Source organism: Jaculus jaculus, chromosome 12 (genome assembly GCF_020740685.1).
Source record: "Jaculus jaculus isolate mJacJac1 chromosome 12, mJacJac1.mat.Y.cur, whole genome shotgun sequence".
Classification (NCBI taxonomy): domain Eukaryota; kingdom Metazoa; phylum Chordata; class Mammalia; order Rodentia; family Dipodidae; genus Jaculus; species Jaculus jaculus.
In genome coordinates this window covers 34376386-34394240 of record NC_059113.1, presented here as the reverse complement: position 1 = coordinate 34394240, position 17855 = coordinate 34376386, and the positions used below count along the sequence as shown (strand labels likewise).

The window sequence follows — 17855 nt, the reverse complement described above, 5'->3', positions numbered from 1 at the left end:
AGTAGCATCACTGTGCTTTCAACTCTACACACATCTTCCCCTTTTAGTAAGATGTGAGTTACAGGCCAAACACTCTGGGGTGTACAATACAGTGCTGCTCATATCCAGTATCCAGGGCTGACTAGTGAGCACACAAGGAAGAAACTACTTAAACTATGCTCGCCCAAGTAACTTTTTAAAATTGTAATAAAATGACTAAAGTACAGCATTTTGTGTTCCAAAAAGCTAGCTATAACAGTACCACACCCCCCACCACACACACACACACACACACACACACACTTTGTCCTCTCATCAAGCGGTAGAGGTACCACTCCCTGCCACTCCTTTGGTCCTGGGTAGGCCATGGTGACTGCTCTGTCCAACAAAATACAACAGAAGAGCTACGATGTGAACTTAGAGACTAGTCTAAAATACCACACACTTCTGCTCTCTAAGAACCCCAGCCCCAGGTTTTAAAGTGCATGACCCTATGGAAGAGCTACAGATAAGTCACACCAATACAGATGTTCCAACCAACAGCTTACCTGACCTCTGGCTGAAGGTACACCCATGTTTCCTGCCCAACATGATGTGGGGCCTTCAAATAGTCTCACCTGAGCCCCACACTGTTTTAGCAAGAAGCCATATCTATAGTACCCCACTCAGATTCCTGTTCTGCAGAATTGCTGAGCACAATAAAAATCCCTGCTATATACTGCTAACTTGTAGGGTCAGTTTTCATGTAGTAACAGCAGCAGAAATTATGGACTCATTACCACCTGGAAACTCGACTACTGACCACAGAAAAGGCGACACCTTGAGTGTATCACTGGGTTATTATATCTCAAACATTGCACTAGTTAGTACGGGTGACTGCACCAGTAAGAGTTAAGTCAAGCTATGAGCAAGAGAAAAGCCACAACAGCTGCTTAAACAAGATAAGTTTGCTTCTCGCTCTCACTTCAGAGAGGCAGCTGAGGGCTGTAATGGCCACCAGACGGGAATCAAATGATCTCTGCCAGGCACAAAGCAAGGCCTGTGCCCCACTGTCCAAGATGCATGCTCCAGCTCCAGTTTCAATGTGTATTATTTCAGCCTGCAGAAAGAAAAAAAGGAAAGGGCAAGATGATGCCCCATCCTTCTTCTTGGAATCTATCAACCCTTTCCTTTTCCATTGGCCAGAGCTTAGTCACATGGCCACACCAAAACAGAGTGATAAAATTTAAGGAAAGTATTCTTTACTCCAGGTCTCCATGCTCCAGCCAGAAAGTGGGAGAACAAGAGAAGGAAGAGGGATGTGAGGTCGATCCTGCCTGCCACATATTTGGTAAGATTTCAGGTTCCAACAACATGGTTAGCAGAACAGCTGTACCAAGATATCCCTGTTAAACTTCCAACCCTAAGATTTCAATCTCTCCGGCTAAATAAAAAACATGTCTTTAGCAGAGTGTCAACTTCTCTCAGCAGCTGGAATAATAGCTAAATATAAATAAAACAGCCAACATACAATACTTATTCCAAAGAAAGAAGACATTTAGAGTATGTCCTCTGAAAACAGTACATGCCCTGCTTTATAGTCTAGAGATATTCCTGTAGTCTGTTTTAAGTCATTCAATCACCAGCCATAAGTTTTATCAAAACTACCACATACTTGCCATGATTAAATGAGATTATACACATCCAATGCTTGTAAACAGTTTTATACAAATATAAAGTTATGCACTTTCCAAGCTACCACTCTAATAAAGACACTTATTCAATTAAACAAAACAGCTTTAAAATATTTTAACAATATAGAAATACATTCACAACATAGCCTGCTAATTAAAAGATTCCAACAAAATTTACAGTACATACAAAAGAATTAACGAGTTTACAGACTGCTTTAGTTCATACTTAATATTGCTTTGTCTTAGGAAACACATGAATATAAATGCATGATTTACAATTTCCCATTACAGCAAGAAAACAGATTCATAAAATAAAATATTGTATAGGCATTTATTATGCCAAGCATTTAAATGATTATTCTCATTATTACATAAGAATAATATTCTTCTAGTGGTAACTAATAAAATATTACCTTTACCACTAAGACCAATGAAGAACTTTCAGACAGTTCAAAGCAAAACCTGTCCATAAAATAAATAAGACAGCAGCAATCTCTGGGTATCCCTTTCACATAACTTATGGAGATTCCATTTATATTAACTATTGGCCCAAACTTGGCTTTTACTTGCTTGTGTATATCTAAAATAAAACATTTTACCATAAAGTACACATTAAAAATTAACAATTATTTCTAATTCATATATAAATCAAAGTGCTCACTCTTACCAGTGAATCAAAGCTTCCCTCTAAAACTCATCTACAAAAATGTAAACAGAGCTTTAAGAGAGACTGAGAACATCCTCCTGTGTTTTATGCTTCAAAATGTACATCCTGACAGTGTTCCCAATGACACCACATTTTCACCTCATATGGTAGAAAGAAAATACTTAAGATGTTTCTTTTTTATAAATTGTTTTTAAGTGGAAAAAAGCCAACATTCTACTTTGCAACATGGGCTGAGCTCTGAAGTTTGAAGTCTAAACCATTCAGTCAAGAATCTCTTCGGCCATCCACCAAAGTAACAGAGAACATAAGCCCGTGTCTCTGTTTAGGAAGTCTGATCATCTCCAGTGCTCTGTAAGAGGAAAAAAAAAGTCCTTAATATATTCAAAGTCAGCCGGGTGTGGTGGCACACAACTTTAATTCCAGCACTCTGGGAAGCAGAGGTAGGAGAATCACCATGAGTTCAAAGCCACCCTGAGACCACATAGTGAATCTCAGGTCAGCCTGAGCTAGAGTGAGATCCTACCTTGTACCCCCCAAATATATATATATATATATATTTTCAAAGTTATTTCACTTCATATAACAAGAACTGAAGTACCAGATATAGGGAAGTATTCTGATTTGTTAGGAGTGCCAGATACTTTGCTACTTTATTTTCAACAGTCCAATCATATTTAAAGAGTAGGCACACTAGAGAAGTAAATCCTTGGATACCATTATCCACTCAGATATCCAACTTGTTCCACTGAATGAAGTACGGCCAGATTTTATGTAAGACATCACCTTATCCATCCACATTATAGCAAGCCCAAGGCTCAATTTAGCTTTTATCCAAAATCCTTCCCACTTTGAAAAATCAAAAATCTTAGGGGGAAAAAAACTAAGAAGTACATTCATGATGATCACCCTAACTAAAGTGCAAAAGTCCTATAGTGATATTCAGTCCCTGTAAGAATATTTGTTTTAGCTGGGCGTGGTGGCTCATGACTTTAATCCTAGCACTTGGGAGGCAGACGTAGGAGGATCACTGTGAGTTTGAGGCCACTTGAGATTATATAGTGAATTCCAGGTCAGCATGGGCTAGAATGAGACCCTACCTTGGGGAGAAAAAAAAAAGAAAGAATATTTGTTTTCTCTATATCTGGTCTTCTAAGGAGAAAGTTTGCAATAGAATAAAAAAAGTAAATTTCTAGTGCAGAGGGCTGGTTCAAGTCTAGTTGTGTACCAGTTAAATCTCAGGGATTTAGTTATCCAATGAAACCATAAATTTGTTAGAAATGCTAATTATGACATTTCACTCCCACATCTACAGAATAAGCTCAGAGGTGAAGTCCGACAATCTTGAGGCCTGTGGTGCGTGTCCTGGGGTCTGAGAACCACTGTTCTATATACTACTGCTCGCCCAATCTAAGTCAAGCTGAAGTATTCACAAGATCGAGTCAATGTTCCCGAGCGGCTTAGCCAATACCTATGCCACTGTCACTGTGTCCACTATCTCACCGAAAACCTCAATTTAAACCCTCGTATTGTGGAATTACAATAAAACACTTACGTTCGGCGGGGTCAGAGTACTTTAAAATAATCTTAATGATAAGGTCTTGCTTCAATTTATTCCTGCTATAAATCTTGAAACCATGCAACATATGCTTTTCACATCATTAATGAAAAGCAACTTAAAGTAATTTTTTGAAAGTAAATGACTGTCAGTGATAGTTGACTTCTCTTAAAGACACTTGTGATATATTCTGAAAAGCCCTAAAGGTGTCCCACGAGCAGTAATCAGCTTTATCATCATCTCATACTCAATCATGAAACTAAAGAAAAATGTCAAACTTATGAAAAACCATCTCATAAAAAACTAACTACTCTAGGGCTAGAGGAATGGCTTAGAGGTTAAGGTACTTGCCTGCAAAGCCAAAGGACCCAGATTCAATTCCCCAGGACCCACATAAGCCAGATACACAAGGCGGCACATATGTCTGGAGTTCAGTTGCAGTGTGGCTAGAGGCCCTGGCACACCTACTCTTGTTCTGTGCGAGCGAGCACGCTCTCGCGCACTCTCTCTCTCTCTCTCTCTCTCTCCCCCCCCCCTCTCTCTTTCTCTCTCTCTCTCTCTCTCTGTGACTCTCATAAATAAATAAATAATTACTCTAAAGTTAGAAACCAATGCTTAGTCACAGATCATATCCAGAAAATACTTACTTGTCTTAAAAACTGCTTTCCAAGATACGAGGTAGCCATGCTGGTTAAATTCTTCCTGCTGCCCACTTTACACCTGATGTAACCATACAGGTTGGCCCCTTGTAGCACCACACCCATGATAACTACAGCCTGGGAGAACAGAAAAATAATTAATGCTTATTTGCCAAAAAGGGACTTTTCTGTATGTATTAAGTAAGGCAAGACAGAGGCAGTGACAAATGAAGGAAACAGAAAGCTCTGCAAGGCAGGGATTTTATGAGACTCCTTAACTTGACAAAAGAGACCCACCTAGTGTCTGTATTAGAAGAAGTTGTCATCCACTTAAGAATATCCACCCCATCCCTTCCTCTCTTTTCTTCCTCTCTCCTTCCCTCCCAGCCTCTGTCAAAAGGCAGACCAAGCAGAATGAACAGAGGCAGGCCAAGTGAATCAGTGCTCCATGCTGATGTTGATGTGACAACTAGGAAAGGTGATAGGTTTGCCCCTCAAGAGGAAAAGTTATACTTATCCAGGGCTGCTTAGTCACTGAAGCCACACCAGACACCACACAGATGACCCAGTAAGAGTGCTGTGGGCTGGGCTGGAGAGATGGCTTAACAGTTAAGTGCTTGCCTGTGAAGTCTAAGGCCCAGATTCAAGGCTCAATTCCCCAGGACCCATGTTAGCCAGATGCACAAGGTGGTACACGCATCAGGAGTTCATTTGCAGTGGCTGGCGGCCTTGGTACACCCATTCTCTCTCTTCCCCCCCACCACCCTGTCTGTTGCTCTTTAATAAATAATAAAATTTTAAAAAATTTAAAAAAAGAGTGCTGTGGACTGACCCCCAAAACTCAAAACCATTCTTTAAATACTACAAAGAAAAGTTCACTAGGATAATGCAAGGAGGTCCCACAACCAAATATTCTAGAACAAGAGTCAACAAATATTTCCTGTGAAGATCCAAGTATTTTATATTTCATAGTCTAGCATCTGTTGCAACTACTCCATTTGACACTCTAGCCCCAAAGCAACAGACAAGACATAAGCAAGTGGGCCAGGCTGTGGTCTAATGGCACTTTACAGAAACAGGAGTTGGACTAGATTGGCCTGAAAGCCATAGGCTGTATCTATAATCAACAGCCCACAAACTGCACTCAGGAATGTTTACATATGTCAAAGTAAAGCAGCTAAATAGAATGTCTTTTTCCAATCTACATTTACTCTCTTTAACCCTTAATAAACTAAATAACTAGATTTAAGCATGTCATTGGATTTTAAATGTTCAACCAAAGAAGTGGTTCATATTCCAAGTAAAAGAAGTAGAGATAAGAGAAGTGATATGGGTGAGAGAACTGAGGATGAACATGGTCAAAGTACAAGTCGTACTTGAATGGAAGACCATGTACAAAGAAGACACGGGTCCCTTTTGTCCTGGCTGCCCGGGCTACTCACCAACCACTTCACTCTGAAGGAGAAGAGTGCACTAAAGGCAAAAACCACCCACAGAACTGGACAGGCAATCAGTCCTAACCAAAAGATTCTTGATTCAGCCTCTGAAACAGTTTTATCATCTTGAGGAGTTGACTACAAAAATAAATACAATAATAAAATCAATTTTTACAGAAAATACATTAACCTCAAATTCAAAGTTTTTATAAATAATCCAAGTCCCAAGTTAGAACCAAAAGACAAGCCTGTAACCACCAAAGTCTTAGTCAATCTTAGTAATCTTCAGTTCAAGAATTTTGTATTTCCAGAATAGACTAGGAACAAGTGGTCTTAGAGGAGCTTCTACTAATTTTTTTAATACATACGCGCGCGCGCGCACACACACACACACACACACACACACACACACACATTATTTTTATTGACAACTTCTATACTTACAGACAACAAACCATGGTATTTCCCTCCCCTCCCCCACTTTCTCCTTCATAACTCTGCTCTCTGTCATTAATTTTTTTGACTATTGTACATTTATTCATAAGGAAGCTTTACATGATACTTTTTTAGGTAAGATTCAAAGAAATCAAAGTTACAGTCATCCTGGAGACTCAGCAAAATTCAGGAATTAATAATAAGGGTGGTGAGTTGTTCCCAAGCAGGACTTGGTGTGGTTTGAATAAAATGCCCTCATAGGCTCATATTTTTTGAATATTTGGTACCAAGTTGGTGGCAATCTGGGAAAACTGTGGGGCCTTCGGGAAGTGGAGCCTTGCTGAAGGAAGTATGTTGCTGGAGTCGTGAGTTCAGACCCACTGGGTGTTCATAGCTATCTCGTAATTGCTGTTTCCTCCCAGATGATGTGACAAGATATAATGCCCTGCTGTTTGTTCTTGTCATGCTTTCTCTACCACAGTGAAACTTCTCCACAAAACTGTAAGCTGAAAGAAACCCTCTGCTTCCAGTCAGGTATTCTGTCCAATCAACAAGAAGGTAATGGATCCCCTGTTGAGGAACATCAGCTCACAGAACAAAATATTTGCTGAGAAGTGTTACCCAGCAAGGCCCGTCTAAGCAGAAAGCAAGTAAGTGGGACTGCTATTAAGATTCTCAGCCTGGGGCTGGAGAGATGGCTTAGCGGTTAAGTGCTCGCCTGTGAAGCCTATGGACCCCGGTTCGAGGCTCGGTTCCCCAGGTCCCACGTTAGCCAGATGCACAAGGGGGCGCACGCGTCTGGAGTTCATTTGCAGAGGCTGGAAGCCCTGGGGCGCCCATTCTCTCTCTCCCCCTCTATCTGTCTTTCTCTCTGTGTCTGTCGCTCTCAAGTAAATAAATAAAAAATGAACCAAAAAAAAAATATTAAAAAAAAAAAGATTCTCAGCCTGCCTTGGTGGCACATAACTTTAATCCCAGCACTCGGGAGGCTGAGGTAGAAGACCACTATGAGTTCAAGGCCAGTCTGGGCTACAGAATACTTAAGTTCCAGGCCAAATTGCTTCCAAAAAAAAAAGATTCCTATCCTCTGTCTCCCAGGATTACCATAGGGAAACAGAACGCTCACTATAGGAAAACAAACTAATCTAAAACAAACATGTTCCCCAAGATTCCTGAGGACACAGGATTAAAGAATATACCTATTTCATTTTCTATCTAGTTACAACCCTCCTTTTTTTTCACAATGGAAAATTACCATGTGAGCAAAAAGATACCAGAGCAATTATCTGCTGGACACAGAAGGTTACTAATACCCAGCAAAGCAACAAACTGAAGGCCAATAGGAAGGGATCTGTTACCAGTAACCCTGAGAGGCAATCAGTGCTTCACAGGATTCTGTCCTGCATAAGCCTCATTTCCAGTCTGGGCCAGTCAGGCTGATGTATTATGTTCAGGCCATCTTAACAAGGCAGTGCCTGGCAGGAACACTTTCAGCCTTGAATCCTTCACCCTCATAGTCAATGTAATCTACACATAATTTAACAGTTTACCTTTCTGGACTCAAACACCCAGTGGCTCTTTCCATCCTCATCAATATGATTCCACCATCGGAGACCAACCATTAGTCTACCTGTGACATTCTAGGGAAGATTAATATAAATACTTATTTTTAAGCATTATAAACTTATAACTTAGCACATCATATAATAAAATTCTTCAGCTCTACCTCTACAATAGCTAATTAACCACTATGTACTAGGCCTGGCTAAAAGATTAAACAAAATGACTATGCCAAGATTAGCAAGAATGGAACTTACAGGGTAAGCAACAAGTCTACTCATAAACATTATCCTCTCTCTTTTACATTTGTCCTTTCTCTATTTTCTTCCTACCTTCTTTTTGTATGACCAGCTTTTTTCTTTATTTCTTTCCTTCCTTTCTCTCTTTCGTGTGGGGGGGGGAGGAAGGAAGGGAGGGAGGGAGGCGGGGGGGAGAAAGGGAGGGAGGGAGGAGGGAAGGAAGGCCAGCCTCAAAAAATTGGTTGGTCAGGAGGGCATGGTGGCGCATGCCTTTAATCCCAGCACTCGGGAGGCAGAGGTAGAAGGATCGTGTGAGTTCAAGGCCACCCTGACTACATAGTGAAATTTAGGTCAGCCTGGGCCAGAATGAGACCCTACCTCAAAACAACAACAACAACAAAAAATTTGGTTGGTTTATAACTTACTAAATAGGAGTCAATAATACAAGGGATGTTTAATTTGTATCTACTAACAGATTCAGCAATTCGAGGCTCTGTCAGTTTGAATGGAGAAAATTTTTTATTTTCATTTTGTAGCTGAAGTTTAGCATATCTTTATAAACACAGAACAACAAACAATGAATGTAGATAAAATAAAAACCCATGACTGTCACATCAAAAATCGGGTACTTATCACCAAGTTGACAGTCATTCATTTACTATTAGATCTTACTGCTAATGTTACCATCAACAAGCATACATTACTAAATCTGAAATTTACCTTTTTTATAATTTTAATGATAGAGACACTCCCCCAACCCATCAACAAACATACATATACCCACATCAGGTGTTCAAGTCCTTTGTAAACTAGCATAGTATTTGCACAAAATGTACGCACATCCTGCTGTTTATTTTAAATCGGTTCACCAGGGTTAATGCTCTGTACAAATTTGTTACACTGCACTGTACGTGATCAGTGAAATACAATTCTGTTACGCTAAATATTTTCAACCTACTAATTTATAACGCATGGAGACTAAAGGCCAACGGAATTTCAACGTAAGTGATTTCTTTGTAATCTTATATATTTTAAAATATTATTGATGACTTCAAGAGGAGAAAGGCCTCATGGCAGAAAAAGGATTCATGTGATATAAGAGTGAGAACAGCATTCCCGGTAGAACAGCAGCAGGCACAGGAGGTCTAAGAAATGAAGCAAAGTTCATGGCTTTATGAGACTTAGGGTGTGAAGGAGGCAATTCAAATATTTCTTCCTAGTCTGCTTTAAAAAACTGATTCCAAGCCCTGGAAAAGCAAACACATACAGAAGAGAAGTACTTGAGGGATAGATCATCATCCAAAAGGATTAAATTCTAGACTGAGGGCTTAGCGGTTGGGGCGCTTGCCTGCTTAAGCCTGTGAAGGACCCAGATTCAATTCCTTGGTACCCACATAAAGCCAGATGCACATGGTGCACACGTCTGGAGTTCCATTTGCAGTGAATAGAGGCCCCAGCATGCACATTCTCTGTCTGCCTCTTTTTCTCTCTCTCTCTCTCACTCCCTCCCTCCCTCCCTCAAATAAAAATAAATATTTTAAGTTTAAAAAAAAAATCAAGGCTGAGCATTTCTGACCTAAAAATGCAAAGTCTAAATTTCTCTGTCATTCAGAAGCTCTGAAATCTAAAGCACTTCTGGACTTGAAGAAAAGGGATACTAACCCGTGTAAGAGTTTGGAAATTACTATCAAGTGACTGGAGGCCTATTCTATTTGAACCACAAGAAGAATATAACAAAGGGAAACATTTTTCAAAATGAAACTAATCAGGACACAGCAAACCCTCTAGAGTATAAAGCAACAGGAGAAATCAAGTCAAAGCAGAGCGCATAGAAGAAAAGCCTAAGGAAAGGAAAGCAGACCTGTGCAATGGTTCTGAGAATTACGTGGCCCACAGAAGCTGGCCCTGTAAGCCAACTGCTTTGGGTATCAGTAAGAATTTAAAGATCTAAAAATGGCTGGGTTTGTGGGTATAAAACAGACTTGTAACATCTCCATGGTACATGTCTCTTGAATTCCAAACTTAACCTCTTATTACTTTTTGGTCTTTCTCATGATTTCACTATGAAAATTTTCAAATGAACAGAAAAGTAAAATTTTACAGTGAATACCAAAGTATCTGCACTCTGTTACAGGGTAAGCAACAAGTCTCCTTGTCTATGTACTTACCTACCCACCGGTTCATCCACCTCACTATACATCAGTCTCCTGACTTTCAAACTATTGTTTTTACAGTCCTTTCAATTCCCTCTAAAGCAATTTCCTCACCTTGGCACAACTGACATTTTGAGCTGGATAATTCTTGTGGTGGTGGCCCTGTTTAGAGGCATACATGGCCTCTACTCACTAAATGCATTTCTCCCTGCCCCCAGTTTTTTTTTTTTTAAGAAATTCTATTTATTTATTTATTTATTTGAGAGTGACAGACACAGAGAGAAAGACAGATAGAGGGATAGAGAAAGAATGGGCGCACCAGGGCCTCCTGCCTCTGCAAATGAACTCCAGACGCGTGCGCCCCCTTGTGCATCTGACTCCCTGCCCCCAGTTTTATTTCAAAATGTTTCAGCTACTAACTATCCTATATGGGAGCGGGGAGGAGAATTTGCCCATAGTTGAAAAAGACTGCCCTAGAGTTCCCATGTGTGGGGAGGATGCAAATGATGGGTACTTCCTAAGTATCTGTGCACAAACTATATTAAAGCTTACACAGAAAGTACACACAGAATACCTACAAATGACATGAAGCAAAACCAGTGATATGACCTAGAAGCAATATGCAGGTCTATGCCAGGAATATTTACAACCTAGAATATTTTAGAAAACTCAGCAGTGGCCACATGATCAGACACAGCCAGCACTGTAACAAAGAGAAGGCCTAAAGTAAATAAAAGAAATTAACCTACCCCAATATGCTGTTACTGTTTTCACATTATTTAAATTCATATTCAATACAATTTTAAAATAGAAACAATCAAACCTACCTTCACTGCCCAAAAGTCACATGATAACAGTAAGATGATTGTCACCATACAGGCAATGAAGCTGCTGCTGAGCAGTTCACAGAGAAGATAGACTATAACCGCACTGACGCGAAAGAACAAATGGAAAAATGATGCCACCGGATGTCTGAAAATCAAACAACAAAAGAAATGTGATTAGGGGCTAGAGAAATGGCTTAGCAGTTAAGGCACTTGCCTGCAAAGCCAAAGGACCTCAGTTCGATTCCCCAGGACCCACGTAAGCCAGATGCATGCGCCACTTTGTGCATAAAGTGGCACATGCATCTGGAGTTCGTTTGCAGTGGCTGGAAGCCCTGGTGCACCCATTCTCTCTGTCTGCCTCTTTCCCTCTTTCAAATAGGATAATAAAATAAATATAAAATATAAAAAAATGTGATTGCATTGTTTTGTTTTATAAGCACTAGCAAGCGTAACTGAAAATATATTAGCCATGCATAACCATAAAGTCTTGTCAAAATCAAAGGATGACTTAAGGAACAAATCTCCTACCTCATTTTCCTTAATTCTCTGATTCTTAACCAGGTGCTACTGCCACAGAAAATGTATTATGTAAGCTGGCCTTGACACCTCACTGAATATAAGCACTCACAAAGCATCAAGCTTAATCAAATTATGTTAAAGGCATGATGGCATGCACTTTTAATCCCAGCACTCTGGAGGCAGAGGCAGGAGGATTGCCAAGAGTTTGAGGCCAGCCTGGAGCTCCAAAGTGAGTTCCAGGTTAGCCAAGTCTAGAATGAGAGCCTACCTTAAAAAAACAAACAAACAAAATACTGATATTAAAAGAATTCCCAGGGCTGGAGAGATGGCTTAGCAGTTAAGGCACTTACCTACAAAGCCAAAGGACTCAGGTTCTACTCTCCAGGACCCACGTAAGCCAGGTGCACAAGGCGGCACAAAAATAAATTAAATAAATAAATAAATAAAAAGAACCATAACAGCTTCCCACCCCACCCCCCAACTCTGATAGTGACTTTATCTTAATGCCTGAAGTGATTGCTGAGGAACTGGAATTCTTTTTTTTCTAATTTTTTAAAAAATATTTTTATTTATTTATTTGAGAGAGAGTATGAGACAATGGGCATGTCAGAGCCTCTAGCCACTGCAAACAAACTCCAGATGCATGCGCCACCTTGCACATCTGACTTGTGTGGGTACTAGGGAATTGAACCTGGGTCCTTTGTCTTCACAGGCAAGTGCCTAAATCGCTAAGTCATCTCTCCAGCCTAACAGCGTCATAGCATATAAGTTAAACACCACAATATTCCTCTATTTCAAGCATACAAATGAACAGTTTTTAATATATTCACAGGTGTACATGCATCACAATCACCCATTTGACAACTCCAAACAGGAAGTCAGTGCCCACTGGCAATCACCTTTCCTCTGGCTCCAATCCCTTCAGCCCTGCGGAACTAACATCTTTCTGTCCCTATAGATAGGTCCAATCTGGGGAGAGGGATCAGCAGTTAAAGGTGCTTGCTGATAGATATACCTACTCTGAATATCTCACATAAATAAAATCACACAATATTAAGTCTTTTGTGACCAGGTTCATGTACTCAGCATTAGTAGAATTTAGCAGACTTGTATGTAAGTGACTTCCTTTAGAAAAAAACTAAAGTTACTATAAAAATATGTTCAAGCTTTGAAATTTTGCTATTTATACAAGATATAATTCTAAAATTTGCAAAATGTATCAAAATGCATCTGCAGAAATTTATATAAATCAAAATGCATCTATAGAAATAGTGCATTCTCAGAAAACAGTAGCTAGCATGAAATAAAAACACCAGTATTCAAATAACTCGATTTAGTACTTTAAAAACTCAGTAATCAATATAATTCCAGGCTCCATCTCTACATCAAGTGAACATAAAATTTTCAAGCATTTTCCAACTACTCTACCCTGAATCCTATATGGATATAAAATGTCCTGGGGATTCATGTGTTAAAGCTCAGGTTTCCAGCTGGTGGCACTATTCTGGAAGGTGCTAGAAACTTTAGGAGGAGGGCCTAGCTGGAGGATATGGGGAGGGGGATGTCCTTAGAGCTCTATCTTGTCCTGGCCCTTTCCTGCATCTCTTTCTCTGCTTCCAGGCTGTCATGAGGTAAGCAGTATTCCTCCTCTGTGCCCTTTTTCCATAATGTCCTGCATCACTATGGGCCCAGAAACAGAACTAGGTGACCACAGACAGGGATAAGGCAAAAATAAAGTTCTCCTCCCTTTGTTTCGTCAGATATTTTCTCACAGCCACAAAAAGTCTAACACAAATCCCATTAGCTAGCACCGCAATATGGACAGACCAAAGTAACTCACAGAACACAAACCACCTATACAACGTAACTTGTACCTGATCTTGGACCTTCTCGGCCTATTAGTTGCCTCCTCTTCAGCATCAAACAGTGAAACATCTTCCGTGTCATCGTTACTGTCCTAATAGAAAAATTAAAAATCCATGAGGAAAAGGAAATTCAGTATTTACATAGCTACTACATATAAAGCTGCACAATCTTCAAAATGGAATATGAAATCACATGATCACCATCACCAGGTATTCACAGCCTAGGTAAAAGGCACCTAGAGCTCCTGCACCCACCACGCCGATATGCTGGCAAACACTACCCATGGTAATCCTAGAACCAGCTGTGCTTAGCTCCTTGTGCAGCTGGGCCCTGATAAATCACTGGGGCTGGAGGTAGATGATGCTAATGGCTATTCAAGCTACTCTTTCCCAAAGTCACAGAAAAAGCTAAAGCTATTGGAGAAAAACTCAATGTTTTGGGCTCCTTTACAAAGCCATGTAACTGCACAGAGTTTCTAGGATTCTTTATCATGCTTTCTTTTCTTATCCAAAGCTCAAGCACTGTTATCCTTCCTCTAGGGCCTACTTCCATCATCCCCACCCCCTTATCTCCTATCTATTAGGTCCTCAAGCATATAAAAATTCCTCAAATCCAAGTAGTGTCCGAAGCCTCTGCAAGTTTACAGGGAGGAGAATCCCAACAACTGTCCAACCAGTGCTGCTCACATTAAGATGACAAAGGAAGACTACTGACTTGTAACAGATCATCCATGACCACAATAAAGAAGTTTCAGGGGCTGGAGAGATGGCTTAGCGGTTAAGCGCTTGCCTGTGAAGCCTAAGGACCCCGTTCGAGGCTCAATTCCCCAAGACCCACGTTAGCCAGATGCACAAGGGGACGCACGCATCTGGAATTTGTCTGCAGTGGCAGGAAGCCCTGGTGCACCCATTCTCTCTCTCTCTCTCTCTGCCTCTTTCTCTGTCTATAGCTCTCAAATAAATAAAAATAAACCAAAAAAAATTTAAAAAAAAAAGACGTTTCAGAACTACAGGGGAAAGGGGGGGACAAAAGGCTGACTAGACCTGGTAAGAGAACAGAACCTAGAGATAGGTAAGGACAAGCCTTGCAAGGAACAAGGAATGTGGTGATCACTGGACTAGTGATATGAATCTGTGCTTAGCATACATGAAGCCCCAAGTTCAAACCTTGAACATGGTTGTACACATCTGTAATTCCAGCAATGGGGAAGGTGAGCAAAAGAATTGTGAGTTCACAGCTAGCTTGAAATACAGAGCAAGACTGTCTAAAAAAAAGGAATGTGGTCACAGATTAGAGGATATGTGAGGATTTTTAAAATATCTTTATTTGAGAGAGACAATGGCATGCCAGGGCTTTCTGCGACTGCGTACAAACTACAGATGCATGTACCTTTTGCGCTTCTGGCTTTATGTGGGTACTGGGGAGTTGAACCCAGGTCATTAGGCTTTATAAGCAAGCACCTTTAACCACTGAGCTGTATCTCCAGCCCAGATCTTTTTACCCATACAGCTTAATTCACACAATATACATGCATAGTACATAGTATTTTTTCGGTCACTTTTTTAAAACAGAAAATGTTAACCTTATTTAGTCACTACTCTTTGGGGGGTGCACCCTTCCTGTCTATACTCAATTCCCATCTTGCAACATTTGCTTTCAGCGTAAAGGAACTGCTTCAGCAAATCTTCTTTTTAATAGACAACTTCCATGCTTACAGACAATATATCATGCTATTTCCCTTCCCTCTCCCATTTTCCCCTTCACAACTCTGCTCTTCATCATATGCCCTCCCTCTCCCCATTACTCTCTCTTTTGTTTTGATGTCATCATCCTTTTTCTCCTTTTATGAGGGTCTTGTGAAGGTATTGCTAGGCACTGCGAGGTCATGGGTATTGAGGCCAATTTCTGTCTGCATTTTAAGGAGTCAGCCCAGCTTTTTTAAATTTCTATTAATTATTTATGCATGTGTATGCACACCAGGGTCTCTTGCCACTGCAAATGAACACCAGACACTTGTGCCACTTTTTTGGGACAGGCTTTAAGTGGGTGGCTGAGAAATTGAACCTAGGCTGACAAGACATTGCAAGCAAGCACCTTTAACAGCTAAGCCATCTCCCTAGCTGCTGGTGTTTGTTGTTGTTGTTTTGTTTATAGTAACAGGAGTTCTAAGTGTAATGCCTGCTGCCTGTCATCCCAGCAGGTGCAAAAGCTGAGGCAGGATGATGGCACTGATTTGGAAAACAGTAGGGACTACATACCAAGGCCAGCCAGGGTGGTACAGAGTAACATCATCTGGGGTGGGGGGGGGAATTAAAGCATGTGTATGCTGATGGCTGATGAGAACAAGTGTTTCAAAAGGGGAGGAAAAAACCTGTCAATGCAGGAATTGCTTAATGCTTCCTACTAGAAGAGGGGATGAAGCCAGGGCATGACGGGTGGCCCAAGAATGAAGCACAGAGCAGTCTAATTATAAAAGAATATATGAGGCTGGAGAGACAGCTTGGTGGTTAAGTGCTTGCCTGTGAAACCTAAGGACGCCAGTTTGAGGCTCATTTCCCCAGGACCCGCGTTAGCCAGATGCACAAGGGGGCGCATGCGTCTGGAGTTCGTTTGCAGAGGCTGGAAGCCCTGGCGCGCCCATTCTCTCTCTCTCCCTCTATCTGTCTTTCTCTCTGTGTCTGTCACTCTCAAATAAATAAATAAAAATTAAAAAAAAAAAAAGAATATATGAGGCTGGAGAGACAGCTTGGTGGTTAAGTGCTTGCCTGTGAAACCTAAGGACGCCAGTTTGAGGCTCATTTCCCCAGGACCCGCGTTAGCCAGATGCACAAGGGGGTGCACACATGTGGAGTTCATTTGTAGTGGCTGGAGGCTGGCGTGCCCATTCTCTCTATCTGCCTCTCCCTATCTCTCTCTCTCTGTCGCTGTCAAATAAATAAATATTTTTTTTAAAAAAAGAATATATGGGTGATGATGAGCAAAATTACAGACCAGCAGGCAAGTGGTATAAACATTCCCTTCCGATGACTTGTTTCTCCGTTAAACAAAAAAACCAGCTGACAGAAAGACAAGGAAGGAAGATTTGTGAAAGAGAGTTTTTAATACACACGCTGCCTAAAAGGGAACACAGAGATTCGCAGGCTCATTCAAGGTTCATGGACACAAAGTGGACTTAGAAACAGTTCGCATGACTGTGTGGACCCCAGGCCTCCTTCAGCTGGGATACACATTCAGAGAGCTTAAGTTAAGAAACCAATGAATTTTCTCCACTCAGATCACTTCCTCATAGTAGACTCGGCTGACCATAAATTCTAGTTATCCCATCCTGAGATGCTTGATTGGTCATCCCCCAGTGCTATTAAGATATGACGACATCTTTTGTTCCTCAAGTTTAACATCTCCCCTCTCCACATCCTTAACAACCACCCTCCCACCACACACACACACACACACACACACACACACACACACTATAAATAAGTAAATAAAAAGCTCGTTTGTACTATTCAGTCTTATCCATGGACCAAGAACAGTATCTGAGCCAATAGTAATTCCTCAGGAAATTACTTGTGAGATGAAAGGGGCACGCACACATGCACACAAAGTGAAAGATCACAGTGCAATTCTTTTTAAAGAAGTGATTAAATTACGTTTGGGACTCTCTCCTTGAAACCTACGGACTACGAACGTGAGCACCCCTCGTGAACGTGAAGCCGGGTGACAGCAGCTACTTGAACGCAGGGCCCAGGCCGCGTCCCCTCCCAGCAGGTCGATCCCAGCCCCTCAGCCCGCGGGCTGGCAGGAGGGGCTGCGGAGGGGCGACGCCCGACCCCGCAACACGGCTGGCACGGGGTCCCGCCTGCGCTCGACCACCGCGGCCTCCGCCGGACCCCTGGCCCCCGGGCATCCGGTGCCCGCGCCTCCTCCCGGGATCCGCCGAAGCGCGGCCCCCACGCCGGCCCGTCCTAGAGCGCCGGCGGCGAGCAGGGACCTGGGCACAGGCGCCTCGGGCCGCCCGGCTCCCGACCCAGACACCCGCAGGACCGACCCCAGGTACGGCCCCGCCGCCCCGCGACCGCCGCCCCTCTCACCTGCGGCAACATGGCGGCCGGCGCCAAGCCCCACTTCCGGGAGCCACGTCAGCGCAGCCGCCGCCGGGTCCGGTGTGCAACTGCCGCGGGCTCGTCACGACCGGCCTGGGGCCGGCTCCCACCTCCGCCACACTTCCGCTTCGAGGCCCTCTCGTGGGAGGAGCGATTCCTGGGGCGGGGCTTCCAGAGGGATGGGCGGGGTCCAGGAGGGATGGGC

General features: G+C 42.0%; 1 protein-coding gene across 4 annotated transcripts; it reads right to left on the bottom strand.

The window, feature by feature from the left end:
- Positions 1-1666: 1666 nt before the first annotated feature.
- On the bottom strand, positions 1667-17773 carry Tvp23c (trans-golgi network vesicle protein 23 homolog C). Of its 4 annotated transcripts, XM_045130499.1 has the most exons (8): positions 17639-17653; positions 13556-13638; positions 12032-12055; positions 11163-11307; positions 7934-8023; positions 5955-6086; positions 4522-4650; positions 1667-2668 (listed from the first exon to the last, which is right to left on the bottom strand). In XM_045130499.1, exons 4-8 carry the CDS (start codon positions 11208-11210, stop codon positions 2642-2644), a joined length of 426 nt encoding a protein of 141 aa, XP_044986434.1. In that variant the 5' UTR covers positions 11211-11307; positions 12032-12055; positions 13556-13638; positions 17639-17653; the 3' UTR covers positions 1667-2641.
- Between the last annotated feature and the right edge of the window lie 82 nt (positions 17774-17855).